Source organism: Jatropha curcas, chromosome 9 (assembly GCF_041381405.1).
Source record: "Jatropha curcas cultivar XTBG-Jc1 chromosome 9, XTBG_Jcur_1.0, whole genome shotgun sequence".
NCBI classification, from domain to species: domain Eukaryota; kingdom Viridiplantae; phylum Streptophyta; class Magnoliopsida; order Malpighiales; family Euphorbiaceae; genus Jatropha; species Jatropha curcas.
Window position 1 is genome coordinate 1,141,202 of NC_143159.1, and position 26,136 is coordinate 1,167,337.

The following is a 26,136-nucleotide window of genomic DNA, read 5'->3' on the forward strand; positions in this document are numbered from 1 at the left end:
TGGACGCGTGTCATAATCTGGCAATGGTATGGAAAGAGAGTTGAATTGCGACCGCGTATTGTTGACGCAAGAATCTAGCCGGAGCAGACAATTAACAAGTGAGAGACACTAAAGAATATCAATTTCATACGTAGGAATCAATCACAAACCATCTTACAGAATTTGAATTTGAACCTACAACAAACTTTTGGACCACGGCCCATTTAGTCTGAGCTGGGCTCTCAAATGACATTGAATCGTGACTGTAAACAAGTAGGCCCTAAGCCACATAATGTCAAAAAAAAAAAAAAAAAAGAAAAAAAAAGGCTCTAAGCCACATGTACATATACACCAGTGTTATTTGACATGTAATAAAGAAAACCACGTTAACATCTGCCACATCATCATACTGCAATGCTCCATTGTGACACGTGTCTTATATTAGCATGTCCGCTTTGCAAATGTCATCACACGTAAGCCTCATAGGAAGCTTAGTCACACGTGTCACAGATTGCCATGTCATTTCCGTACACGTCGTCACTTGCGTGCCACGTAGGATGCTCTGATCCATGTGTTAAATGTCGGCCACATAGGCTATTACACATCATCAAGTGCATGCCACAAACGTGTTGCATGTCAGCTATGTACACGTCATTTATCGTGTGCCACATAGGAGATTTACTACGTGTCAAGTGATGGCATTGTCAATTAGTACGCGTCATCAGCGGCACGTAGAACTGTTTCACCTGTCATGATGTACAGCATGTCAGGTTGTACACATCTCATGACCACATAGGAGCTTCTGTCCATGTTCATTTCATTGCCATGTCATATGTAGACACATCATCAACACATGTACGAAGGTGCACATGTCATCTATGTACAGGTCATCGGATACACACCACCTAGGAGGCTTCTTCAGTAGTCTTCGCCACATATGCATTTTGTTCCACGTGTCATTCTGTTTGCTTGTTAGCTTCTGCAAGTTATCATCCTGTGCCACATGGGAAGCTTGGTCATCGTGTCTTGTACTTGCTACGTCATAGGTAGCCACACCAGCAATTTCATGTCACTTTTAGCCACATCGTCATTAGCATGCCTGCCAGATCGGATTTAACGTGGCATAGGCTAATCCTATGCTTCCTCCATGTGAAGTGAAGCTATCTGTTTTGGACACATAATCAGAATTTGCAGTCCACTCTTGCCACGTGGTCTCAAGCCAGACAAGAACCAATGAGTTTCTTCCACACTAGTAAAAGGCCGCAGGTCAACGTCTGTCATTCGTCCCTCCTTCCACAAGATTCGGTTTTTGACCAAAATCTCTGCAAATTGAGCTTCGATAGATCTGCTGCGGTGATATCACAGATTTTCTTTGTTACTTTCATAAAATCTTTAATTTGTTATCCTTGCACGATCAACGGCTTCATGAGCTATTTGTGTTCCGCCAAATTTCTAACCTGAAATCGATTTTGCAGAGATGGCTTCCATTTTCCATTTCACTAATTAGGGAGTTTGGAATAGTTGAACAATGGATTTCGAAATAATTTAAATGACGATTAATACGATGGAATCCTTTGAATCGAGTCCCCTGATAATCCTGAACATGGAGCACCCAGGTGCTATCCTCCTTCATAGTAAATCTTTCAGAACAAACAAACTGCCTAGGGATGCCAAAGTTGGAAGAAACTTGCAATGTTTCTGTCTTCTATTCACAGGTTCCGCAAATGGATGTGATTTCTGGATTGAAACCTCAGAAACAGACTCCAAAAAGACATGTTATTTTATTGGATTTGCAAAAGAGGAACTTTCATATGAAGAAATTAGGTGAAAGGAGTAACCTTTGGTCTATGTCTTGGTTCCTCCGACTCCAAATGTTGATGCAATTTCAGACCGGAAGCAGATATGTTACCAGGTATATATATAAAATAAATTATAATGCTAAAGGCAACAGATTATATATATTAAAAAGAAATTAATTTCTAAATAACTTGGACCTTTGCATTTAGAGGGGCATGGCAATCAATGGTTGATCTTATACTTCTGACTATTCCTAATTATTTAGAGTTATATATTAAAATGATTACGCCAGAAGACAATGTCTTCTTCTTGTCATTTATTTTAACAGACTTATTATTATTATTTTGGAACTTTACTTAACAGACTTCAATTCCTGGCAATAAACAATCATGATATTAAACGTTGATTAATAATAATTAAATGTATCGTCCGCTGTTTGCTTTGATCATCACATGAAACAAATTGAAGCCGGCAACAGCTACTTGTATCTAATGGCCGGCTCTCTCTCTCTCTCTCTCTCTCTCTCTCTCTCTCTCTCTCCTATGACTTTGACGTCAAAGTAATCACAGCTTCATTGCCTTGAATCAAATTTGTGGTTCCTACTGCACTTCATACAATCTTCATTTCTGAGACTATTCTCCATATAAAGTAAGAGAGCTCTCACTGCTTATGCTTGCACTTTATTTTTTTTCTTGTTGTTAGTTTATATTTATTGGTGTAGAAAGACTAGAACATTACTCTGTATTTTTTTTTAAGGCATCAGAAGGTGCATTATTTGAAACTCCTTTTTCTCCTTATTTTTAACATCTTCATGTCTTCTGATGCATATTCAATACCTGAGTAAAATATTGATGGAGTAGTTACTTTTTTCTATTCAGTGTTTTGAAAGATGCTGCTAATGAAGTAGGACATAATTGATAAACCCTTCTGATTAATTTGATTAACTTTTATGTTTGAAGCTTTCTCAACTCTTAAATTTTCCAAGTAGGGCTGGAGTGCACAATGACAGACCTATGTAAAAGAAATGAGTTTGAAAATCTTGTGCTTACTGTTGATTTTAGTGAACTTCGTTGATTTTTATTTATTTCTTTTAATTTCAAATCCAATCAGTAACCTCTCTATGTTCTGTATTTTCATTGCCGTCTGTGTTGATTGGAGAACTGTCATCTCAGACCGACTTAAACATGGCAGGTGACTATAGGTTTGCGATGGAACGGAAGGATATTGTAAGGTTTCTAATCACTACTGTGGATAGTTTTTTACAAGATCGGTTGATCAATAAGGAGCAAAGGGCCCTGCACAAAGAACAGTGTGCTGAGAGATTAGCGGCTGAAGATGGGAGCTGTGACAAGGACACAGAGGTTCGATACTCTGATCAAGCAGTATTAGCAAATTTAGATTGGGGTATTGAAGCCCTAGAAGAAGCTATCAACACTGCTAATATAGAAACAAAGTTGGCACGACTAGATCATGCAGAGAAGATGCTGCAAGTTTGTGCCATGTTGAATTCCAACCAAAGGACAGCCGGAGTTCCCAATTTCTACCTCTCTGCTTGGGCTCACCTTAACCTTTCATATCTCTGGAAACTGCGTAACAATGTTCACAATTCAGTTTATCATGTTCTTGAGATGTTTATTATTGATCCATTCTTCTCAAGGATTGATTTTGCTCCTGAACTTTGGAAAGATTTATTTCTGCCACATATGAGCTCAATTGTTGGGTGGTATTCCGAGGCAAGGCACAGGCTGATGATGGAAGTGGTTCCTGATTCTGCTGATTTGTCATTTACGGCTGACTTGGATCAATTCTTCAATGAGTCTCTGGTCTTTTCTTTGAGGCCAGACCAAGTGGAAAAATTGCAGAAGTTGGAGCTGCTTTATGGAGAATCATTGGATGAGAACACACGGCTTTTTGCTACATACTATGAAGATTGCATGAACGTTGATTCTACCACAAGCAAAAAGATGGCTCCAATGTTGCCAATAGCAGAGCCACCAATGACTCCTCTGCATGAGGTTAGCCGATCAATTCCTGATTATGTGAAATTTGGTCCCATCTTGCCTAAGAGTGCTGGTTTTTCTCCAGTTCTTCGTTCTAAATATGATGCAAGAGAAGCAAGCAGGTTAGTGTAGATCCTGCACTAAATTTGAGATTGGTGTCTGAGCAGTAAATGAAAAATTTCATTGCTATGGATCATCATAGCATTCTTATGGTAAACGGAAGTTAGCATTCAACTTTTGGTTTTCTAATGTATAGATTTCTTACTTTGAATGTGGCCTTGAGCAGATTGAGTAGAGGTTCAACTATCTCAAATAACTTTGAAGATTCTACGTTGTGGGATCCTCAGGTACTGTTATCAAGTGTACTATATCTGGAAAGTCGCATTGCTAATAATAATCTTGATTTTGGAATTGATATACTATGAACAGGTTTTCAAAATTTAAAAAATAACCAAAGCTGTGTTCTTGGTTAATCTGTCAGGAGGCCATGCCTGAAGAGAATGAAGATGATTCTGATTGTGAACCTAATGATGCTGATTTGAATTCTGAAGATCAAAGTGATAAGTTGGTAATCCTTACCTGCAAGACAACAACCCAGAATAAGGAAATTGGCGGAAGCATAAAGTCATCTAAATCAAACAGCCAAAAGCATTCACCCACAATTTTCTCTCCTATGGATTCCCCAAGAAATCTTTTGTCCAAGATTTCTTCTTCAAATATAGATATGCATCCTAAAAAGGAATCCACACCTCTATTGCGGCTTCTGTCCGGCCATGTCACGGATTCTACAATTGCCCCCTCTGTGCCTGTTTCTCCACAGGGGAGTAATTGTTACAGCATTAGGTCACCAGACTCAGATGTTGAAGCAATAGTATGCTCCAGACTTAAGATTTTGTTCATCATTTCATTATTACAATTAAAAGTTGCATTGTTCATTTTAATACTGATGCTTTGCAATTTAGGATCTGCAAAGAAGTACCAGGAGAAACTACAGTCGGAGGTGCAGTATAAGTTATGAAAATATAAACAGCCATGTATCAGAGACTGGGTAACCTAACATAATGCCTGTTATTCTTCCAATTTTGGGATGCTGTCACACTATTGGTGCTGCCCTTTGCCCTTTGCCCTTGCACCAATGGTCACCTCATCTCAAACAAAATTCTGTTTGTTATCCATTAACAAATTTCAAATTCTTTGTATTATGCAGTTCTCTTAACGAGAGTGAGGAAGGAAGCCAGAGTTGCATTTCTCTCCCCATGTCTGATAAGTTGTCTTCTCGTTCAAGACCACCAAAAGATTTTGTTTGCCCTATCACAGGTCAGCTTTTTAATGACCCAGTTACCCTTGAAACTGGTCAGACTTATGAAAGAAAAGCAATTCAAGAATGGCTAGGAAGAGGAAATGCAACATGCCCCATTACTCGGCAAGCTCTATCTGCAAATTCACTGCCCAAAACAAATTATGTTTTGAAGAGACTCATAACATCTTGGAAAGAGCAGTACCCTGATCTTGCTCAGGAATTTTTGTACTCTGAAACACCGAGGAACTCATTCAGCTGCTCCTCCATGAAAGAAACTTCGTTCACATCGACTCCCTTGAGAACATTTGATTTTAGCAATTACAATAGCACGGATAATCATATTCATCATAGGAGCAAAAGATTTGTACGGTCAGCTGTATCTACATCCCCAACTAGTGTAATTTCCCAAGCCACTATAGAAACAATCATCAACGGCTTAAAGGCACATATTTCATGTATCTGCACTTCAGAAAACTTACAAGAATGTGAATCAGCAGTTTTAGCAATTGCAAAATTATGGAAGGACTCAAAGGGTGACCCTGCGGTTCATTCATATTTGTCGAAACCAACAATTGTAAATGGGTTTGTGGAAATACTATCAGATTCTCTGAACAGAGAAGTTCTCAGAACATCAATTTTCATTCTTTCTGAACTGTTATTTTCAGATGAGAGTGTGGGAGAGATTCTGACCGGTGTAGATTCTGATTTTGATTGCTTGGCTGCTTTGCTTAAAAATGGGCTAGCTGAAGCTGTTGTTCTTATATACCAGCTGAGGCCATCATTTGCTCAGCTTTCGGCCCACAGCTTGATACCCTCCCTTGTTAATATAATCCAGATGAAAACTGAAGATCCAGATGATCTTCAGTTAGTGATAGAGCCAAAGGATGCTGCCTTAGCGATGCTTGAGCAGATACTTACAGGAGGGGATGAAAACAGCCAGTCTGTTAATGCTGTTAGTGTTATTTCTACAAATGGAATTCCAGCATTGGTTAAGTGTTTGGATGAGGTTGAAGGAAGAAAATCTGTTATTACCATACTTCTAAGCTGCATCCTTGCTGATAAGAGTTGTCGGAACTTCATAGCAAGTAGAATCCAATTACATCCTGTTCTTGAGTTATTTCATTCTGGAAATGATAGTGTAAGAGGCATATGCATGGATTTTCTTTCAGAGTTAGTTCAGTTAAACAGGTACCATACATATCTATTTCATAGATCAAGTATTTGCTTCTGCAATCAATTTAAAATGTTTCTTATCTAAAGAGAAGGATATATATCCGAAAGAAATAAGTCTAAATACTATTTCTTTAACTTAATTTTCACCTCATAATTTTGAATTGACATTCTTGAATCTATTAAAGTCAATTTCTGACACATGCTATTGCTATTCAATTTCCATTTCCAAGTTGAAAAGGACATTACTAGTAATCATATCCCAGCTATCCTGATATGACTGCCTTAGCCTCTACTTCAAATGGAGACATAAGAAGTGCTCTTAATTTGATCTTCTTGTCATATTTCTTAGCATAATATTGAAGCATGCTTGTTCACATGCAAATGAAACAAATTCCAGGAATTTGTTTTATTTGCTTGCTTAAAACTATGAGATTCCAGCTCTGAAGTTCCATTTTTCTCATGGTTCTCAGGAGGACATTCTGCAATCAGATCTTGCAGATAATTAAAGATGAAGGATCATTCAGTACCATGCATACCTTTCTTGTGTATCTTCAAATGGCTCCCATGGAGCAGCAACCTGCCATTGCCACTCTTCTTCTGCAGCTTGATCTCTTGGTCTGCCTTGATTCCTTGTCATCATTTACAGCAAATAGCTCTCATACACAAACATCCATCTTCACCAATAGGCCATCTGACCATTGACTTATATGACTTAAATTTTCCAGGTTGAGCCACGGAAGATGAGCATTTATAGGGAAGAAGCTGTGGAAACACTTATTGAAGCACTTCAAAAAAAGGACTTTTCTAATTCCCAAATGATGGCTCTAGATGCTTTATTATCTCTTTCTGGACGTCTCACTTCGTCTGGGAAGTCTTATATGGAAGCCTGGCTACTTAATATTGTAGGATTTAGTCAACCTTACAATGCTCTGATGAAGGCAGAGGGACTGAAGAAGCGAGAAAATAATTTGCTGGAAACAATGGTCTGCATTATATTGGTTATGTTGAACTCTGTAACATTTAATTTTAATGCATTCCTAAATCTTAGATATTATCTCTATACAGGAAGACGAAGAGAAAGCTGCAAGTTCTTGGGAGAAAAAGGTAGCTTTTGTACTTTGCAATCACGAAAAAGGTTCTATTTTTAAAGCTTTGGAGGAATGTTTCAAGAGTAACTCCTTGGAGATGGCAAAATCATGCCTTGTCATTTCCACATGGCTTACATACATGCTTTCAGTTCTTCCTGATACCGGTGTAAAAGAAGTTGCTCGTAAGTCCTTGCTTGATGAATTTATAGATGTCCTCCAATCATCGAGAAACATGGAAGAGAAGATTATGGCGACCCTTGCGTTGAAAACTTTTGTTAGTGACCCAGGTAAGAATGCAGAAGAAACAAAATGAGGTTCAGAATGTATCCATACTAATAATCACTGACCAAACTTGTGTAATAATCTGAAGCTGCACTTGAGGAGATGGGAAAGTATGCCAAATGCATCTATAAAACCTTGAGAAAGTTTAAGAGAACCTCCCCTGTGATTACTGATGTACTGAAATCGTTGATGAACCTGTCCTCTGTCAATGCAGTAAGTGCGAAGCACTGTTGTTCTTTCTTTCTTATATATATATGTATATAGGTATGTCGATGAGCTTACACGTCTGGATATTCTGTAATTTAGACAGAGTTGTGGCATTGTACTGAAGTGGTCGAGTTGGAATCATCTGCAAATGGTGAAGTTCTGTCATTGCTTCATCTGAAAGGCCGTGTTTTAAGCGGCCATTCTGATGGAACCATAAAGGTGCTAATCTATCTCTGCCGCCTATCTTCTGCATCTCAGACATACTCCAATGCAATTAGCTTTTGCATAAGTATATACATGGTATTTATTAAGTGACTGTGTGTTACTAATGGCTTAATTTAGGTGTGGGATGCTGGGAAGAGGGGTTTAAGGTTAATTCATGAAGTTCGTGAACACACAAAAGCTGTCACATGCCTTTATGTTCCATCTTCCGGTGATAAATTGTACAGCGGTTCCTTAGACAAAACGGTCCGGGTAAGTCACCTGATCATATGAGAAACATCTAATATTTTTCAAGGAAAACAAAATAGGTTGTCCTCCTGACACTATGATTAACTATTCATGGTACTTGACAGGAGTTTTTCCTCTTCATTTGCTTATCTGCAGGTCTGGGCAATCAAGCCTGAAGAAATTCACTGTGTTCAAGTTCATGATGTGAAAGAGGTAGTGTATGAGTTGACAGCTAATGCTAAAGTCGCATGCTTTATCTCTCAGGGAACAGGAGTTAAGGCAAGTTCTGCTTTTGTTACATTTGAATAACTGAAAATGAAAAAAGAATGCCTTCAAAAGAACAAATGGCATTTTTTATCAGAACTCAGAACAAGTTCTGATGAAAATTGTGTCAACACAGGTATACAATTGGTCTGGGGTTCCAAAGCATGTAACCTTCAACAAAACTGTGAAGTGCCTTGCTATGACAGGGGATAAATTATATTGTGGTTGCTCTGGCTACAGTATCCAGGTAAACATTCTCCTTTATATCCAGTGGATTTAGACGAACTTTAGTTTGTTTATGAGCCTGCAAATGTTTTAAAATTGATTTAAAAGAAAATCCACAGGAGGTGGATTTGTGCAAATTGACATCAACCACGTTCTATTCTGGTACAAGAAAATTGCTGGGGAAACAAATTATACATTCCCTACATATTCATGATGGTCTTCTCTTGGCTGGTGGCTCGGCAATTGATGGCACAGCAGGCAAGGTAAAAGCAGCATCCATTTTCTCATTGTTTATGGCATTTCAGGAGATGGAATTACTTTTCATTTCTGATTTTGTTTTCATGTGGCAGGTATTTTCTCACTCCACAAAAGCAGTAGTGGGATCATTTTCAACAGGAATGGACATCCTGCGTATTGTTGCCAACAATGACTTCATATTCACAGCCACAAAATGTGGGGCGATTGAGGTTTGGTTAAAAGAAAGAGTAACAAGAGTTGCCTCCATCAAGGTGACTGGTGGCAGCCATTCAAAAATGACATCTTTAACATCTGATATGGATGGAGGAATGCTGTATGCTGGTTATTCTGATGGCAAGATTCAGGTTAAGCAAACATTCTACCGTACCATCTTTTATGTCATTTTCCATTATATGAACTCATTTTTTCCGGTATATGGTTGCAGGCTTGGGCAATGGACTGAAGAATCCTGCAAAAGTTCCATTTGATGTAAATAAAGTTCATTTACAGAGCGACGAATCCTGTTAACTTGTTAAAATCTCTTTACTTGTCATCATATTTTGTCCAAGGCTTATTTGGTTATTAAAATTCTCATCCACTGTCCATTTTCTATAGTTTTACAATGGAGTCTCCTGATTAGATCCCAGTATTATTTAACAAAAATACTGTTGAAAATTCAATGTTGGATTTACTAGAGGCAACCGGAACGAAAAGGCAACTTATATTTGTTAGACACGATCAGCAAAGTGACACCCTTCGGCGATTAATCAGAGCTCCACAATTTCTCACCCCTCTTTTTCAGCGTAGGTAGAATCTTTCACGTGTAAAAAAAAGACAAGCATTTGAAATATCTATAAGCAAAAATATTAATTGAGCCATTTGGTTTTCAGGTCAATATATATATATATATAATTTCAAACTTTTGATCATGGTGGTCGTTCCATCACCATAACTGTAACAAAGAAAAACAAAGTAAAAAGAAAAACAAGGGGTCAGATAGAGAAACATCAGAATATTGGATCATTGCATCAGCGGCGACACTTGACGTGTCTCTCAGACGACCGTCGTGAGAAATTTAAATCCAATTTCATCACTTGCTTTCTTAATCTCCGACTAAACAAACAAAGCGTAAATGCAATCACAAACAATACGCAGATAACAGAGAATCGTCGACAAGAAGAGAAAATTGAAAGCAGAAAACTTCACCAGCGAACCTACTCTATCGCTTAGACACACTACAAAGAATGACGATTATATAGCGCCTGGGAGATTTGCCGCTAGGGTTTGTCTCATTTTGTAATGACGATTGTGTCCCTGCCCTTTGCGACTAAGTTATTTTACTCGAGTCGCACTCGAAATCAAACGGTTTTGTACTTTATTAAAAAAACAAAAAGGGGGTAAAATGGTTGTAAACCCATTAAGTAAATGGGCCCATTAAAAATTGCCAGCTTGATGGACTTATGCAGACTTTCTGGCCGGACCTAGATGAGGCCTTGCTGCTATTGCTTAAATATTCCCGAAAGCCCGTAAATTTTTCACGCGCAGTTAATATAAATTTTAAAATAATAATTTTCACGTTTCTTCAAGATAGTTAATAAAAAATATATAAGAAAATTAAAATATTAGATAAATAAAAATAAAAAATTAAAATGACAAAAAAATTAAAATAAGAAAATTAAGTCTAAATTTATTTATTCAAACATTCATTTATTTTACTTTTTTTTACTACAACTATTTGTTTCATATTTCCTTGATTATGGAACGAGGATGAATCTTTATCTCCCATTCGCTATTTATAATGCTTCATTAAAATTTTATAATGAAATCTTAATATTTTTTTATTTTAAAAAAAATCCGACACCCATCTCATTTCAGTTCCCATTTAGAAAATTTAAAAGGCGTAGTTATTTAATTAATTTTATCCTCATTTTTTTAAGTTTTTTATTAAATAAATATTATTTTAAAAAATTATACTAATTTTTATTTTGCAGGCATGCCATTGCCATGGCTGCACATTACTCCCATTGATAGAAGTGGCAGAGAGCCGAGCTTGAATGTATTTCCCTCTCACCGGTAACCTTAATTTTGAATATTCGTTTCCGCTAGCTACGCAGATTACAAATCTCTGAGAGTCAATCGACGCATTACTGCTAAATACCAAAACGAACTGTCTATCCAGAAATTCTCTGCAACAACGATGTCGTTTGATGGATTTCCTCCGTTCATCTCTGCTCAGCTCCAGTACCTCCTCAACCACTTTCCTCACTCGATAAAGGTATCTCTCACAATTCTTATCTCTCCATCTCCTTCTTTTCAAACTTTAGCTAAAAATTGAATTGTAAGATGGATTTTGAAATTTTCAATAGTGGAATCTCACCAAAACTTACTCATCTACTGTGATTTTGATTAGTTTTGGTAAGATTCTAAACTCAATTAAATGATTTCGAATATCAATTTCATAACATTTGCATTTCCAGCTGCCATTCGAAAGAAGGGTTTCGTTCTCCAATTGAGGATTCCTAGGTTTTGATATTCTTTGCAGGTTGAGCAGGTGTGGTCGGGTAGCAAGTATTTTCCGGGAACTCTTGATCGTTTCACGTTGCTCATTCCCTATTGCCTAGATTATCTCAAGTGTTAGTACCTTTTTGATCATTTAGACTTACTTTTGATTTGGATTGTTCGGCCGTTGCAAACTCTTTTAGTTGGTTTATTGTAGGGGACATTATATACAATGTAGAATTCCCACTAGCTGCTCCAGATGTTATATTTGGACCCGAAGATGAAGATTTTCATCCATTTCATGTACTGGGAGCCGAGGGAGGAGATTCAAGGTTAGTCAAGAACAGTTTGACTGATTGGAACAACAAAGATCCAACACGGCTTTTGACTCTCATTGAGGAACTGAGGTCAGGGATTTGATTTGTTTTTTTCTTTTTAAGTTGCTATAGTTGAAAAACATGACTGTTAGCTGTGAATGAGATTTTATTTCTCTTGGGCTTTAATTTTTAGGGATAAATACATGTCCTACCAGAAGAAGCGTGTTGAAGAAGTTGATGATGATCGCTTGAAGTTTGAAATTAGCACTATTTTATCCAGGGAGGTAAAATTTTTACGCAATGCTAATGTCTTTTTTTTTTTTTCCCCAAAAAAGAATATGCAACTGCTGTTAGATGCTAATATCTTGACCTATGACTCTTAACATTACTGGTGTTCACTATCTTATTAAATGTATTCAATCCTTGTTCCTTTCTTCCTTTTTTCTGTTACCAAATCAAAAGAGGAGAAAGACTGGGGAAAAGAAACTTGGGACTTGTTACCTAGGTTTGTATTTAACATAATGCCTTATTGCAAAAAGCAGAAAGGAAATCATTGATGCTGCCTCTTCTTGTCTTAATAATTAGTATATGCTTTTTTTTTTTTTTTTATGAATTTAACTCTATATCAAATACTTGCTCCACTTTTTTTTTTTTTTTCTTTTTAAATCAAATATCTGTCCTGAATACTATTGTTGTAAATAATACTTGATTTTTCATTCTGGAGTGTTTACATTAGTCATTTTCTAACTATTGGAATTTTGGCTTATTAATGGTTGCTTTTAGTTACTGTGCTAAAGAAAATAGGCTTCTGCACTCTTTTTATGCATAGAGTTCTCATTTTTTTTAAACTACCCATTTATGTATCTGAGAGTCAAATATTGTAACAAATAGTTAATTTTTCTAGTGGCTTTGGAATGAGCTGTTCAGAGCATAACAATTTGTTTTTACTAGGTCAGTTTTGATTATATGAATCTTCATCACGTAATGTGTTTTGGTTTCCATCACTATGATTTGCTTCTTTGGTGTCTTTCTTTTCATGCTGTTAGTCTTTATGGCACAACTTAGTGAGGAGTTGGTCCAGTTGGATTGAGATATTGTATTTTGTTGTTTTCATGTGTTATTCTATGGCGTTTAATTCCCATCACAAATGGAGTGTTTACATTATTGCTTTAATTCTCCCCGTCTCACTGGAACTTCAATCATTGTGTTGTAGGGGATTGAAATGCATATGAGCACAGGTGCTGAAAAGGTATTGTTTAAAACAAACGTATTTACATTTCTTTTTCTCTAGTGTACTAGCTGATGAGTTATTATTCTATTTACTTTGGTAGGTTTTAACTGTGTCTTCGGTTTAATGCCTTTGAATTTTAGTGTAGCTAGAGGAGGTTAAATTTACAGTTCCTCTAATGGACATGAATATAAATAAAATGGTACTTGCATGTCCTTGGAGACATCCACAAAAGATATACTTACAGGTCGTATCAACCTTCTCTTACCTTTGTTTTACATTTTCTGTATACTTTTACCTTCTTCAATTGTTTTACGTGGATTTTGTGGTGTTCAGGTCGTATATCCTGTTGGTAGGAAGTATGTATCTGCTCCTTCAGCACCTCGTCTGAAATTAATGGCTACTTCTGAATTGAAATCTCTATTTTCCATTGATGATGTCAAACTTCCTCCATGGCTGGATGGAATGTGAGCTAGACGTTGTTTTGCCTTTAGATATTGCCTGTCCTGATAGTACTTTCTTGTATATGAAGATTTGCAACTCATATTGATGATAACATCTTTTGTGCATTTCCATCTGAAAAAGGTGCCTGGCTGAATATCTTCCTCATCTAGAAGAACTCCTTCAGAGACAGGTTTGCTAATTTCTTCATATGGTGATGCCTTTTTTAATATATAGTTCATTACGTATTCATGCAAAAGGAAGTTTCTTTTTGCTCTATAGGTCTCAGAGGCAGTTTCATCAATTGATGTGAGGCGGCGATTTATTGAGGCATTAGCCCCACTATTAGGAAGGCCGCTAGAAGCTGATCCGGTATACCTGCTTGGGTGCTTTCTATAGAAACAATCATCTAAGCTGGGCTGGCATTATTCATCATTGCATTTTCTTGCAGGTTTTTTGCAGAAAAGCTACATTTCTTGCTACTTCTGGACCATTTACATTCCTGGTACCATGTGATTTTCACTGCAGCTTATAATTTTTGCATGTCAAATGAAGTCGATTATGAAATTTTCAAGATTTCCTTATTGCAGTGCTGTTAAAGTTGGCTAAATATGGTTTGATTTATATCACATATGTTGTGACTTAAAAGTAGCATACATTTGGTGGTGTTATTTTAAGAATGATATTATAAACTAATTACATGAAATATTCATCAATGAATGGTACAGCTTTTGCTCAGCATTTTTTGGTAATAATTTTGGGTGTGGAGGCAGATTGATGTAAGACACTGTGAGCAATAGCAAACATTGACTGGCGGTCCCACTTTCTGTAATTGGAGAAAGCACTATTGTGGGGAAGGTGGAAGGTGGAAGTTGCAAAACATGAACATGCAAAGGGGTCTTGCCTTTTGAGACTTCTTAAAGTGGATCAGAATATTGATTTGGCTGGAGCTCGAGTTAGGCATGGCCATATTGCGGTTCCGGGAACCGGAACCGTCGGTTCGAACCGGCCCGGAACCGCAACCGGAACCGGTGAGAACCGGAACCGGGACGAACCGGAACCGGAACCGGAAAATTCCGGTTCGGTTCCGGTTCCAGCAAATGTGGAACCAGAACCGGCGGTTCCATAGAACCGGTCGGAACCGGAATGGAACCGCCGGTTCTCCGGCCGGTTAGAACCGCCGGTTCGAACCGGTTCGAACCGGCGGTTCTAGCCGTTGTAACTGTCAGATTTTTGTTTTTTTTTTTTTTTTTTTTTTTTTTTAAATTTGTTGTTAAATGTCTTAACAACAAATCATTATGTTCAAACTTAAAAAAAAAAAAATCAATTCAAATTTTTTTTAAAAAAAAATCATTATGTTCAAACTTAAAAAAAAAAAAATCAGTTCAAATTTTTTTTTAAACCGGTCTTAAAAATTTGAAATTTTTTAGGTGTATTTTTAAATTTTTTATGTTCAAATAATTTTTTTTTTAGTTGGTCTTGATATTTTAAAATTTTTTAACAGTATTTTTAAATTTTTTATGTTAATATAATTTTTTTTTTTAAACCGGTATTCAAAATTTAAAATTTCAAATTATGCGATTCGCCGGAAAACCAATCGGAACCGTCGGTTTTGTAATCGGATCGGAACCGGAACCGGAACCGGAACCGGACGGTTCCAAACCGGAACCGGAACCGGCCAATTTCGGTTCGGTTCCGGTTCCAGCTTTTCTGGAACCGGAACCGCCGGTTCCGGAACCGGAACCGCCGGTTCCGGAACCGTGGCCATGCCTAGCTCGAGTGGTGATTATTAATTTTTGTTGTCCTGGTTATGGGCAGCGTAAAACTTTAAGATTGTTGTGAACACAAGGAATTTTATAGGATCTTTTCCAAATGAAGTGTCCATGTAGGCAAAAGATTGGAAAAAAAAAAAGGGAAAAAAGAGGGGCTGGTTAATGTCTTTCAGTGTTATTGATGATATTATTATTAAATCCATTTTCTTTTTCCCTATAATCTTAAAGTTGAGTATTTTTTTTTCTTTTTTCTTTTTTCTCTTTTGCAAAAGACTTTATTACTTTTTTTTTTTTTGGCTGAATTTGTTTGGGGAAATTGGCTTTTTCTCTCTCTGGCTAAAGTTGTGAATTCCTAAAACTGCAGGTGCATCTTTTCCTGTCAACCCAGTTTCCAAAACAACAGCCATCGCTGATGCTTCAAAGTACTCAGGTGGATTTCTTTTTTCTTTAGTGTAATGTTGTGTGGCATTTCTCTCCATTTATGCATACACCATCAAGAATACAAATATCAATCATTATTGGAAACTGGCTGGATCAATTGTTCAGATTCTTTTATGTGTATATATAGTTCTTTTGATGTTCTATGCTTTGTCAGGAAAAGAGGTTGACAAATTGTAAAGTTAATAAATTATAAATTTTCATCTAAAATCATCTGCTGCTTTGAGATCACTGAAAATAGGTAAAATCAACTGTTTTGCCAGAGGGATATCCAAGTGGTATATCAGAATCCTGCTTCTAGTGTTCAATTTTATGTCATTTGGTTTGCTGGTGATTGATTCACTGACATAGTCTGGTGTACTGTCAATGCCCAATTGACCTAGATTGCCTATTGTGCCGGTTAAGGCTTGTTATATTGCTAGAAATCATCTGTTTGATGTTACTGAGGCAGCGAAGCTTTTATTGATCTATTTTTATTGCTCGTTTTTATAGCATTTCAATGCTCATGGATCACCTGCCAAGTCCGCTCTTCTGACTGATTATCCATGGAGTCCAAGATGGGAAGTATCTCAAATGGCAGAGCGAGTCTTGTGAGTCCAAATTATTTTTAGCTCCTAATATTTGTTTTTGCTTTGAAATCATAGCTCCCAATCAACTCCTTATGCTTTTGTTCGCTCAATATTTGATTAGTGACTTTCTCGCGGAGGAGTCCCTAAACTTCAAAAAGTACTGCAACGAATCTCAAGTTCAACACTAGAGCAGGAATTTTAATTGGCTGTAATTGGACCCTACATCATCCAAGTCGTGTAATCCTTGCCTCATCGCAACTTTTTGTTGTTACTCTTCTATGTCATTGTGAATTGGTGCTTGCTGCCCTTTGTGTTGTAATCAGTTTAATGCCTGATGACATTTTTTACTATACAAGTTTATTTTATGTTATTACAATTGAATTATTGGGTCTATTATAAATTTAGGGACCTCACAAATCATGTGAAGTGTGGAAATGAAAGAGGACTCGCAGTAACTGTGTTTTCAAAAAAGGAGTCGGAAAATTTTCAGATTCTCTTGGTAATACAGAATTACAGATGATGAAGGTATACTGACACCATATATACAAGTAATGGCATATGCTAAAAATATTGATGATATATATTAATTAAATAATTATAATATAATAAAAAATGATTCAAAATATCAAAAAACTCGGATTAATCAGGTCTGTAAGAGTTGATCAGTTCAACCAAGGATCAGTGGGTCCAATTCGGTTCTTTTTTTCAATGGTTCAAAAGCACAACTGATTGATTTTAATCCAGTCCACCGATTCCCTGGGTTCTCCGTATTTGTACGCGTGGAACTATCATTTTCGTGCGGCGCCAATACGTAAAAGTATATAAACAGTTACTTCCTTTTAGTAGATTTAATACACACCGACAGACAGACCCAGAGTAATAAAAGATCCCATTATATCCACAGAGCACAGCGAAGCGAGCATGGCGGGTCCCACCGTCTTAACGTGAGCGCCCCTCTTCTAGGCAGTTAGTGGCGTGCTTTCTCTCTCTCTCTCTCCCTCTCTCTCTCTCTCTCTCTCTGTATACACTTCAAAATATCCCTCCATCTATTTTTACCATCTTGGCCTCCGAATCTCCCTCCACCTCTTTCTCCGCTCTCTTCATATACCCTCTCTCTCTCTTTGGCCAACTCTCTCTCTTAACAAATCGATCAATTCGCTCCTCAAATCTAAATCTAGTTCAAAATGAGAGAGATCTTACACGTTCAGGGAGGCCAATGCGGTAACCAGATTGGTTCCAAATTCTGGGAAGTTATTTGCGACGAGCATGGAGTGGATCCTACCGGAAGGTACAGCGGAGATGGCTCGTCGGATCTCCAACTTGAGAGGATCAATGTCTATTACAATGAAGCTTCCGGTGGAAGGTATGTTCCCAGGGCGGTTCTAATGGATCTTGAGCCTGGCACCATGGACAGTATCAGATCCGGTCCTTATGGACAGATCTTCAGGCCCGATAACTTTGTCTTTGGGCAGTCCGGTGCTGGTAATAATTGGGCCAAAGGTCATTATACTGAGGGAGCCGAGTTGATCGATGCTGTTCTCGATGTTGTTCGCAAGGAGGCTGAGAATTGTGATTGCTTGCAAGGTGATTTCCTTTTCTTTCCCATCTAATAAAGCACTCATTCATTGATTTCATGAAATTAGTTGGTCCTTACATTAGATCTCATTCTCATTTTGGCCAAAATCCTTTGCCATATGAAGTAAGTAAGGATCACTGTTCATGATTTGCGAAAATGCAAATCATTCTGTCAAGTCTCCTATTACCTTTAGAATTTTCCTTTTTCATATTATTATAAATGATGATTTTTTTTGTTCATGTGGTTTATAACTTGTAAGGTGCTAGATTCTTCTCTTTTCGTTCTTTTATTATAAGAACTTGATTGTAGCCATTACTCTGAATCTGAGGTGCTTTCTTTTGCGAGATTCATATAATTTGAAATATTGTCTTACAGATTACCAGACATTTTTCCTATAATTATTACTCTCCTTTTTTTTTTATCTTTTTCTTGCTGTCATAGTTGTTGAACTTTACCTTTTTAGCGACTCCCAGTGTTGAAGTTGAGGTGTCACTTTCATATGCTTCTTTTCGAGCTAATTTTACGCTTTGTGAAATCCGCCAAAACTATTAACGATGAAATCTTCCTTAATTATCCTTGATTTTTTAAATATAGTCTCTGAATCACATATGATAAGGCCGGATTTTACAAGTAGGCCCCCTTTTTTGTCTGGTGTGGAGGCAAAATACATCAAATAGTATTTTTTTATTTATTTATAATCAGACCTAATAATATCTCATGATGTTTGCCATATCATCATCCCTGATTGATGGGCTGAGGGCCCAACATTACAACCACACCACAGGTTTCTGTACTTAATGTTTGTAATGCATCCACATGAAATTCTATCTTATTTACAAATAAATTTCATTAAAAATATTTTTAAAAATAAACTTTCATATCTGGGTCAGTTATGGTATTCATTCTAAATATGTAATTTTATTAATTTACTCTTAGAATTCATTAACTTTAACAGTTTATACACCTTTTAAATTTAGAATTCATTTAGGAATTTTATCAATTGTTGTAGAATTTAGTCCATGCACCATTCTGTCCAATTGAAAATGTATAATTTCAAATGAATTTTTATTTATTACCAAATGTAAAATCTTATTGCAAAAAAAAAAAAAAAATGTTGAATCTGTAGAATGCTGTGGAAAAAGATTCTCTCAGGTTAATGCAGAAAAGTGAAAATATTTGTAAGCTTCACAAAACAGAATATCGTAGTTTATGTGACACCGTTAAGGGATAACTCAGTAGTTTACATTGAAATAAGCATCTAAGTTTCTGTTTACCCCAATTTTCAGTTAAATAATGGCTTGAAAATGTGTAGAAACTGGATTTACCGATTACTTCCTGAATATACACTTCAATTATTTTAAATTTGAAATTGGGAAATGAAACTCCATTGTTTCAATTATTTTATCAGGTTTTCAGGTATGCCACTCACTTGGAGGAGGCACGGGTTCAGGCATGGGAACTCTTCTCATCTCAAAGATCAGAGAGGAATATCCAGACCGGATGATGCTCACATTCTCTGTTTTCCCTTCACCAAAAGTCTCAGACACAGTTGTGGAGCCATACAATGCCACTCTCTCTGTGCATCAGTTGGTAGAGAATGCTGATGAATGCATGGTGCTTGACAATGAAGCCCTTTATGACATCTGTTTCCGGACTCTGAAGCTCAGCACTCCAAGCTGTGAGTTGTAGATTGTCTTTTGGATTAAGTATCATTAGGTGAAACAAAATGATATTTCAGTCTTCAATTTTACTTATTTATTTATTTTTTCACTTTAATTCTGCAGTTGGTGACTTGAACCATTTGATCTCTGCAACTATGAGTGGTGTAACGTGCTGCTTGAGGTTCCCAGGACAGCTCAATTCCGATCTTAGGAAGCTGGCTGTAAATCTGATCCCATTCCCGCGTCTCCACTTTTTCATGGTAGGGTTTGCCCCACTTACTTCTCGTGGATCCCAACAATACATCTCCCTTACTGTCCCGGAGCTTACTCAGCAAATGTGGGATGCTAAGAACATGATGTGCGCTGCTGATCCCCGCCATGGCCGCTACTTAACTGCCTCAGCTATGTTCAGGGGAAAGATGAGTACCAAGGAGGTGGATGAACAGATGATTAATGTGCAGAATAAAAATTCCTCTTATTTTGTGGAGTGGATTCCTAACAATGTGAAGTCCAGCGTGTGCGATATTCCTCCAAAGGGTTTGAGGATGGCATCAACCTTCGTGGGGAACTCCACATCAATCCAGGAGATGTTCAGGAGGGTAAGTGAGCAATTCACAGCCATGTTCCGTCGCAAGGCCTTCTTGCACTGGTATACTGGGGAAGGGATGGACGAAATGGAATTCACTGAAGCAGAGAGCAACATGAATGATTTGGTGGCAGAGTACCAACAATACCAGGATGCAACTGCTGAGGAGGACGTTGAGTATGAGGAGGGCATGGAAGATAATTATGAGCATGAGGGTTAAGAAGCTTAGTTACTGAGGTGTGGCTAACGAGAGGTTTAATGAGTCACCTTCCTCTGTTCATGTATCTACTAGCGTTTGGATGTCAGTGTTTTCTGTATTGTTTGATCTTCTGTTTCCTGAGGTGGTATTGTCAGTTTGTTATATCAAGCATTTGAATAAACAAATTTTCATGTTTGATGGGGGCCAATCAATATTCCCATTCCATTGGTGTATTTCTGAAAGCACCCAGGGGTTAATGAATGTTAAATACCAATCTATTTCTTTTTGTAAAATTGTTGAACTTTAATATCCTTAAAAATTTCATTATCGCTTAATTTGTTCAAGCGACTTTGTTACAAGTTCCATAATTGCATAAGGACGCTATTGTTTCTGCTTTGCTACATAAGTGCCTATTATTCACGAGAAGTGGGCGTGGAACTTCGGCCTGGGTTTTCTGGCATTGGAACTCAACTTTCTGTTCTTTAGCAGGGTGTGACAACTCACTGTGGGCCGTGTGGACTACTCCATTGAGGCTCCTAATGGGCTGGGCCGCGTTACAATCTACTTTCTGTCTTATTGCTTTACTAGCTGAAGCCTCATGAGTAGTGATTCTCATAGCGCTTTGACTTTTTGCACTGTTAGCTAGTCAGTCACTCCACCTCAACTTCTAGGTTATCCGTTGGCGAGTGGCGACAACTCTTTTCATCAATAACAAAATGATTTAGGTCCTTAAATTTATGTAAATTGTCAGAAACATTCCTACTTCATTGATTGTTGCTCAACGAATGCATCTAGATGACTGACAAGTAAAAACTATTCATTCCACAACTTAAAATGATACGTGGCCGTATTAAGTGTTGCAACCTTTTCAATCTCTATCAGAAAAATTAAATCTAGTTAGAGAACTAAAATCACAAGCGTCCCTTCAGTTCACCTACGTGCCAAGAGTCTATCAATAAAAATAGAATAAAATCACAGTTGTTGATATTTGATAGAATTCTGACCACTCAAGACCCACGCCATCCTATCCACGAATATAGAGAACACATAATACACTGCACCGAGATTTGCGATAATTTTGATTCATCTAGGAGAGTAAATCGGCCAAAAACTCCTAAATTTTCTCCTAAAATTTACAATTAGACCGACCATTAATATCAATATTCTTACTACATCAGTAGTAAATTTATATATATATAAAAAAAAATTAAAAAAATCCCAAAGATCATCTTCTATTCAAGATGCGTAATTTGGTAGTAGAATTAGACTTCTTGTGCCGGCAAATTTGCATCCTTCTCTGTCTAGCTTGAGCAGACATGGTCCTATCATCGACAATTGGCTTGGTAAAATCCATCCAAACAGACTCTCCTGGAGCTACGTTCAGATCAGGTACAACACTTGGCCCCATATTATCATTCATGTTCATCTTCATCCCCAATCCATGGCTTCTACCCGGAAACAAAGACACTGTTTGCCCATCATTTGGATATGGATAACCCGCAATTATTCCTGTTTCGTTAACCGTCCTATCGCTGATCAACGGTCTCTGATCAACCATAAACCCAAGTTGATGATGTTGACGATGACTGTGAAACTCATGTCCAACGAGACTATTAGATGCTTTGATTATGGTTTGCTCGAGTCTCATATCAAGACTCGAGCTGCTCTCGGCTTCTAAACCAGGCATTTCTCGTCTAAACCCAAGACTTAGCTGTAAATTTAAAATTTAAAAAGAAAAAGTAAATAATGACCCCACCCCACCAATATACTACAAGCTGGCTAAAAGGATAATGAAGACAAAAAGAAAACTGTTTTATTTACATAGGAGGAGAAATAGAAAATAAAAACCTCTTGTTTCCTTGCTTGCAGCAACAAATTGTTTTCTTTCATCTTCTCGTAATAGCACTTCATCTGTGCTATATCCTGATTCATTTTGAGTTTTTAACAAATTAGAATTTGGGTTTTTCTATTTCTATAATTCTATTTGTGAAAAAGGACAATAGCGGAAAAAAAATTACAGATTTGAATTGTAAAATTCAGAGAAAGGACAAATTTTTTTCCCAGAAAATTGCAGAAATAAGAAAAGAAAACTGACCTTTGCCAGTGATTCATTGCTCTTAGTATACTTTTCTATAACCTCTAGCCAGTGCTCTTTCGTCTGCAAAAATAATACACATATCGATAAGCAATCGAGTTTTTTCCTGATTTGATTCTTTTTTTTTTTTTTTTTTTTGAACAAAAAAACAAAAGGAGAAAAGTCTAATTACGACTAAACAACAGTGAATTACAGTTAAAAGCCCAAAGAGATTAAAACCCATTAAAAGAGATTAAAGATGACGAGGAGAAGAGTTACCTTCTTAACAGAGGCTTTTCTTTTCAAGCGCTTACGCTTCTCATCAGATTCGCTAGGAGAGAAAGAGAGAGGCGTTGCAGGACTCGAAGTTCCAACTTTGACGGCGGGCTTTTCAGACTCAAACGCGCAACTCACCAGAACACCACTCCCGCCGCCACTACCACTCCCATGAATAGAGGGGACTGACGGTGACGGTAACCGTACGCCGTGCAGAAACGACGGCTCATTGGCAGATCTCCTTCTTTTGGCACCCCAAGATAATGGTAATCGAAGGGCGGAATCAGATTCAACAATAAGAGCAGGAAGTTCTAGCAAGATTGCAGCGACCTCAATCTCATCATTCCTGTCGTACCTGGGGGAGTAATGGTGAGCGCCACTACTTCTCTGTTTCATTGTCGTTTTCGCTGCAGCAATTACGGTTCCTTCGAATTTCCACCAAATCTACAAACATATAGTGAAGAAAAGCTTTCCGGAAAGAGAAAGGAGAAACCGAGAAAGGAGAGATTAAAAAGATTTGATTTCAAGAGAAAAGATTGGGAGAGAGAAAGAGAGAAGAGAGGAAGAGAGGGATTGTGTTACTTGGAGACGGGGTTTTTGCCTATAATGGAAACAGGTTGCGCTTGTGACACGTGTCATTAAAAGGGGGATTGAGGTTGGTCTTAGGGTTTATACTTGTAGTCCTTTATTATATTAGTAACTAAAAATTTGGAATTGCCAGCAAAAAAAAAAAAAAAAAGCATACAAAAACAAAAAACCTAGTCGACTAAACGGTGCAGTTTTGGAAGGGCAAAGAAAATGGTTTTATTTTATTTGACTAGTGACTTAATTAGATCGTGGAGTGATGGTTAATATTTAGTCAATTATTTAAAAAAAATTATTTAATATTCCTTAAAATATTTAAAAATAATTTATATTTTAAGATAAAATAATAACCATAAATTACTTATATTTTGAGACGAAAAAATTACAATGAATTGATTAATTAATAACTTTTCAAAATATAATAATTGAAATTGTTTTTAGTATAGTTTTTGTTTTGTTCATTTATAATTTGGACCCTTAAGTACAAATTTATAAGTTAACAAAGACGATTGATATGTTTGCTTTTCCTCTTATGTTTTGCAATTGAATACGTTGACTTGGATAAAAAAAAAAAAAAAAACACTAGTTTCCTTTTGATAAATAGACATAGACACGTGTGGATTATTCCTTAATTAATACAAGCGTGTCTGAATCTTCCGGCATATTTAAGCCCAGTACAGCGTTACTGATTAAGTGGTCATGCTCTGAAATAATAAATTGATAATTTTCCCATTTAACACATATTATCGTGCTTTAATTATTTGAAATTCATCACTCGATTACTTTAATATTTCACTTATTAGGAAATAATTTTTTATTGATCTATTTTTATTTATTATTATTTTTAAATTGCAAATAAATTAGCTTTTCATGTAATGAATAACAGCAAACAAAAAGGTATGAGAAAAAGAAAAATACAAATTTCATGATTTAATTTCAATAATAAATAACTGATCATAAATTGTTACCAATGAAAATTGGTGTGGCCTTTTTGTTGGGTATTTAAATGACCAAACATATTTGCACTTAGCAAATCATTAATATTTTGTGATTGACAAATTTCTTTGATTTTGTTATTTTTGGTTTTTTTTTAATAGTTTGATTTCGTTAATTATCAATTAAATATTTATCACTTTTCATCTATTATTACTATCTCTTTATCTATCTATTATAACAACAATAACAATAATAATAATAATATAAAGTAAAAATAAGAAGGGAAACATTAAAATCCTTAAAAAATAACTCTACTAAATTTATATATTGATAAAAATATTTTAAAATTTTAATTTGATTGATTAAAAAATAAAGAAAAATTTTAATTGATTTCCTGTTTGATTCTAAATTCTTTTTGCAATTAATATGGTAATAAAAGGCAAAATATTTAAAACTATTAATTTAAGTATGAATATGAAATGAATTTCAAGAGATCAAAATTTAAAAATTAAACTTAATTTACTTTTAAAAGTTCTGAATAAATTACTAAACTCAACAATAAAATCTTAAAATAGTAAGGGAATGACATATATTAATAGTATTATGTTTTTTTTTTTTTTTGTTAATATTAAAATTTACATTTTACGTTAAAACTAAATCAATAAATTCAATGATATTAATTTTTTCATTAGAATAATACGATTCGCTTTTGTTAATATTAATTTGCCTTTTGCATTAATATTAAATGAAAAATATTATATCATTAATTTTCTATCTCTTTGGAATAGTCTATTTTCAATTTGTTTTTCATATTAAAATTAAATCAATAATATTATAATTTTTGCTAATGATATTGTCTTTTGTGCAATAATATTATTAAATTTCTTTTTTATTTTTCTTTTTTTTAGAATATTCTATTTTCATTTTTGCTTTTCACGTTCATATTAAACTCAACAATTCTGTAATATTATTTGCGAATATGATATTGACAACATAATTTTAAAAAATTAGATTTGATTTTTGCCTCTATCAAATTTAAAAATCTCTTTCCCGGGTTTGATATATAATGACGAGAGAGAGAAACCAAATAACGCAGCAAAAGAGTGACGATATGATCCAACGCTCTTCATTCCGCGATTACTTCAACGATGATGAGATTGAAATTGCAATGTCATTACTTGACCTACATGTGCCTAGAGAGAGAAGCTGCTGCTTGGGAAGTAAAGGTATGAGTTTTGCCAGTAACAATGGTTTGTCTTCTTTTTGTTCTTCTTCCTGTCAGTCAGTCAAGTTTTAGTGATGAACTGCCTCTTATTCTCCATAATGGCGACAAAACCAAACAAGGAGAACAGATAGTAAACGAATTAACTGAAAGAAAAGATCCTGATGATTATTTAGAGGTAATAATCTCAGATTTTATTTTCTCATTTTATTTATTTATAATTTCTATATTAATATTATAAAATTTTACAGAGAAGAAAGAACTTGGAAAAGAAGATCGATGAATCTGCTAATTTACGAGTGGTAATAATTGATACTCAATTCTACTTTGCTATTATCTTCAATTCAAGCATGTATGAGTACCCTTTTATTTTGATTTTTGTGTTTTTAATTTTTGCCCTGTTCTATTGCATGGAATCAATTATTGAATTAGGCTATAAACCAAGTCAAACAATTCTACGTTAAGTTAAAAGAAGATGAGAAGAAACTGAGAACACGAATGTTGCAGGTTTTTGTTTATTTTATTTATTTATTTTTCTAATAATAGTAAGTAATTTGAATAAATTTATACTAACCAAGAGTGATTTTCTTTTTTTCTTTTTCTTTTTCTTTTTCCTCAGCTGGGTTTACCAGGAATAGGGACAATCCACCGCTAAAGTTGGAAGACAACAAGCGAAAGATCTTAAACGGTCATTGACATGGGGGAAAGGACTAGGAATTGGTTACCACTGAAAGCATTGAAACCTATACTCAGCC

At 36.0% G+C, this 26,136-nt stretch overlaps 5 protein-coding genes and 1 non-coding gene across 7 annotated transcripts; 4 read left to right on the top strand and 2 right to left on the bottom strand.

The window, feature by feature from the left end:
- The first annotated feature begins 76 nt into the window (after positions 1-76).
- On the top strand, positions 77-9,648 carry LOC105635334 (putative E3 ubiquitin-protein ligase LIN-1). Of its 2 annotated transcripts, none has more exons than XM_037639019.2 (17): positions 77-1,891; positions 2,968-3,898; positions 4,063-4,123; positions 4,258-4,647; positions 4,739-4,824; positions 4,984-6,264; positions 6,720-6,864; positions 6,975-7,232; positions 7,315-7,624; positions 7,708-7,832; positions 7,926-8,045; positions 8,169-8,300; positions 8,433-8,555; positions 8,677-8,787; positions 8,885-9,028; positions 9,116-9,367; positions 9,448-9,648. In XM_037639019.2, exons 1-17 carry the CDS (start codon positions 1,882-1,884, stop codon positions 9,463-9,465), a joined length of 4,497 nt encoding a protein of 1,498 aa, XP_037494947.1. In that variant the 5' UTR covers positions 77-1,881; the 3' UTR covers positions 9,466-9,648. The 2 variants fall into 2 exon arrangements, with proteins under 2 accessions (XP_037494947.1, XP_089581653.1); XM_089725527.1 differs by lacking the exon at positions 77-1,891 and adding an exon at positions 2,149-2,424.
- A 356-nt stretch (positions 9,649-10,004) lies between these two features.
- Positions 10,005-10,103, bottom strand: LOC119370582 (small nucleolar RNA Z161/Z228). Its single transcript, XR_005178116.1, has one exon. It is a non-coding gene; the product is annotated as a small nucleolar RNA Z161/Z228 (small nucleolar RNA).
- Positions 10,104-10,984: 881 nt separating this feature from the next.
- On the top strand, positions 10,985-16,650 carry LOC105635337 (BRCA1-A complex subunit BRE-like protein). Its single transcript, XM_012218400.4, has 13 exons — positions 10,985-11,277; positions 11,545-11,635; positions 11,719-11,908; positions 12,012-12,102; positions 13,032-13,067; positions 13,195-13,293; positions 13,383-13,513; positions 13,632-13,680; positions 13,770-13,859; positions 13,939-13,992; positions 15,624-15,689; positions 16,190-16,287; positions 16,388-16,650. Exons 1-13 carry the CDS (start codon positions 11,200-11,202, stop codon positions 16,452-16,454), a joined length of 1,140 nt encoding a protein of 379 aa, XP_012073790.1. The 5' UTR covers positions 10,985-11,199; the 3' UTR covers positions 16,455-16,650.
- Positions 16,651-17,121: 471 nt separating this feature from the next.
- LOC105635338 (tubulin beta-1 chain) lies at positions 17,122-20,581 on the top strand. Its single transcript, XM_012218402.4, has 3 exons — positions 17,122-17,850; positions 19,251-19,520; positions 19,627-20,581. The coding sequence occupies exons 1-3, from the start codon at positions 17,451-17,453 to the stop codon at positions 20,307-20,309; spliced, it is 1,353 nt and encodes a 450-aa protein (XP_012073792.1). The 5' UTR covers positions 17,122-17,450; the 3' UTR covers positions 20,310-20,581.
- A 663-nt stretch (positions 20,582-21,244) lies between these two features.
- Positions 21,245-23,274, bottom strand: LOC105635339 (uncharacterized). Its single transcript, XM_012218404.4, has 4 exons — positions 22,642-23,274; positions 22,384-22,446; positions 22,137-22,211; positions 21,245-21,999 (listed from the first exon to the last, which is right to left on the bottom strand). The coding sequence occupies exons 1-4, from the start codon at positions 23,032-23,034 to the stop codon at positions 21,514-21,516; spliced, it is 1,017 nt and encodes a 338-aa protein (XP_012073794.1). The 5' UTR covers positions 23,035-23,274; the 3' UTR covers positions 21,245-21,513.
- A 1,968-nt stretch (positions 23,275-25,242) lies between these two features.
- On the top strand, positions 25,243-26,136 carry LOC110009579 (uncharacterized). The gene is made up of 4 exons (XM_020679756.3): positions 25,243-25,559; positions 25,633-25,683; positions 25,814-25,888; positions 26,001-26,136. The coding sequence occupies exons 1-4, from the start codon at positions 25,407-25,409 to the stop codon at positions 26,034-26,036; spliced, it is 315 nt and encodes a 104-aa protein (XP_020535415.1). The 5' UTR covers positions 25,243-25,406; the 3' UTR covers positions 26,037-26,136.

Bases quoted from the DNA above. Each gene is read 5' to 3' on its own strand.
- LOC105635334 (XM_037639019.2), top strand. The intron at 8,556-8,676 runs GCAAGTTCTGCT...GTGTCAACACAG, and splicing joins CTCAGGGAACAGGAGTTAAG to GTATACAATTGGTCTGGGGT. The intron at 8,788-8,884 runs GTAAACATTCTC...GAAAATCCACAG, and splicing joins GCTCTGGCTACAGTATCCAG to GAGGTGGATTTGTGCAAATT.
- LOC105635337 (XM_012218400.4), top strand. From the start codon at position 11,200: ATGTCGTTTGATGGATTTCCTCCGTTCATCTCTGCTCAGCTCCAGTAC. The intron at 11,636-11,718 runs GTTAGTACCTTT...GGTTTATTGTAG, and splicing joins TTGCCTAGATTATCTCAAGT to GGGACATTATATACAATGTA. The intron at 13,681-13,769 runs GTTTGCTAATTT...TTTGCTCTATAG, and splicing joins AAGAACTCCTTCAGAGACAG to GTCTCAGAGGCAGTTTCATC.
- LOC105635338 (XM_012218402.4), top strand. From the start codon at position 17,451: ATGAGAGAGATCTTACACGTTCAGGGAGGCCAATGCGGTAACCAGATT. The intron at 17,851-19,250 runs GTGATTTCCTTT...TTATTTTATCAG, and splicing joins GAATTGTGATTGCTTGCAAG to GTTTTCAGGTATGCCACTCA. The intron at 19,521-19,626 runs GTGAGTTGTAGA...TTAATTCTGCAG, and splicing joins GAAGCTCAGCACTCCAAGCT to TTGGTGACTTGAACCATTTG.
- LOC105635339 (XM_012218404.4), bottom strand. From the start codon at position 23,034: ATGAAACAGAGAAGTAGTGGCGCTCACCATTACTCCCCCAGGTACGAC. The intron at 22,447-22,641 runs GTAACTCTTCTC...TTATTTTTGCAG, and splicing joins GAAAAGCCTCTGTTAAGAAG to ACGAAAGAGCACTGGCTAGA. The intron at 22,212-22,383 runs GTCAGTTTTCTT...AAAATGAATCAG, and splicing joins GCAATGAATCACTGGCAAAG to GATATAGCACAGATGAAGTG.
- LOC110009579 (XM_020679756.3), top strand. From the start codon at position 25,407: ATGGTTTGTCTTCTTTTTGTTCTTCTTCCTGTCAGTCAGTCAAGTTTT. The intron at 25,560-25,632 runs GTAATAATCTCA...AAAATTTTACAG, and splicing joins ATCCTGATGATTATTTAGAG to AGAAGAAAGAACTTGGAAAA. The intron at 25,684-25,813 runs GTAATAATTGAT...TTATTGAATTAG, and splicing joins AATCTGCTAATTTACGAGTG to GCTATAAACCAAGTCAAACA.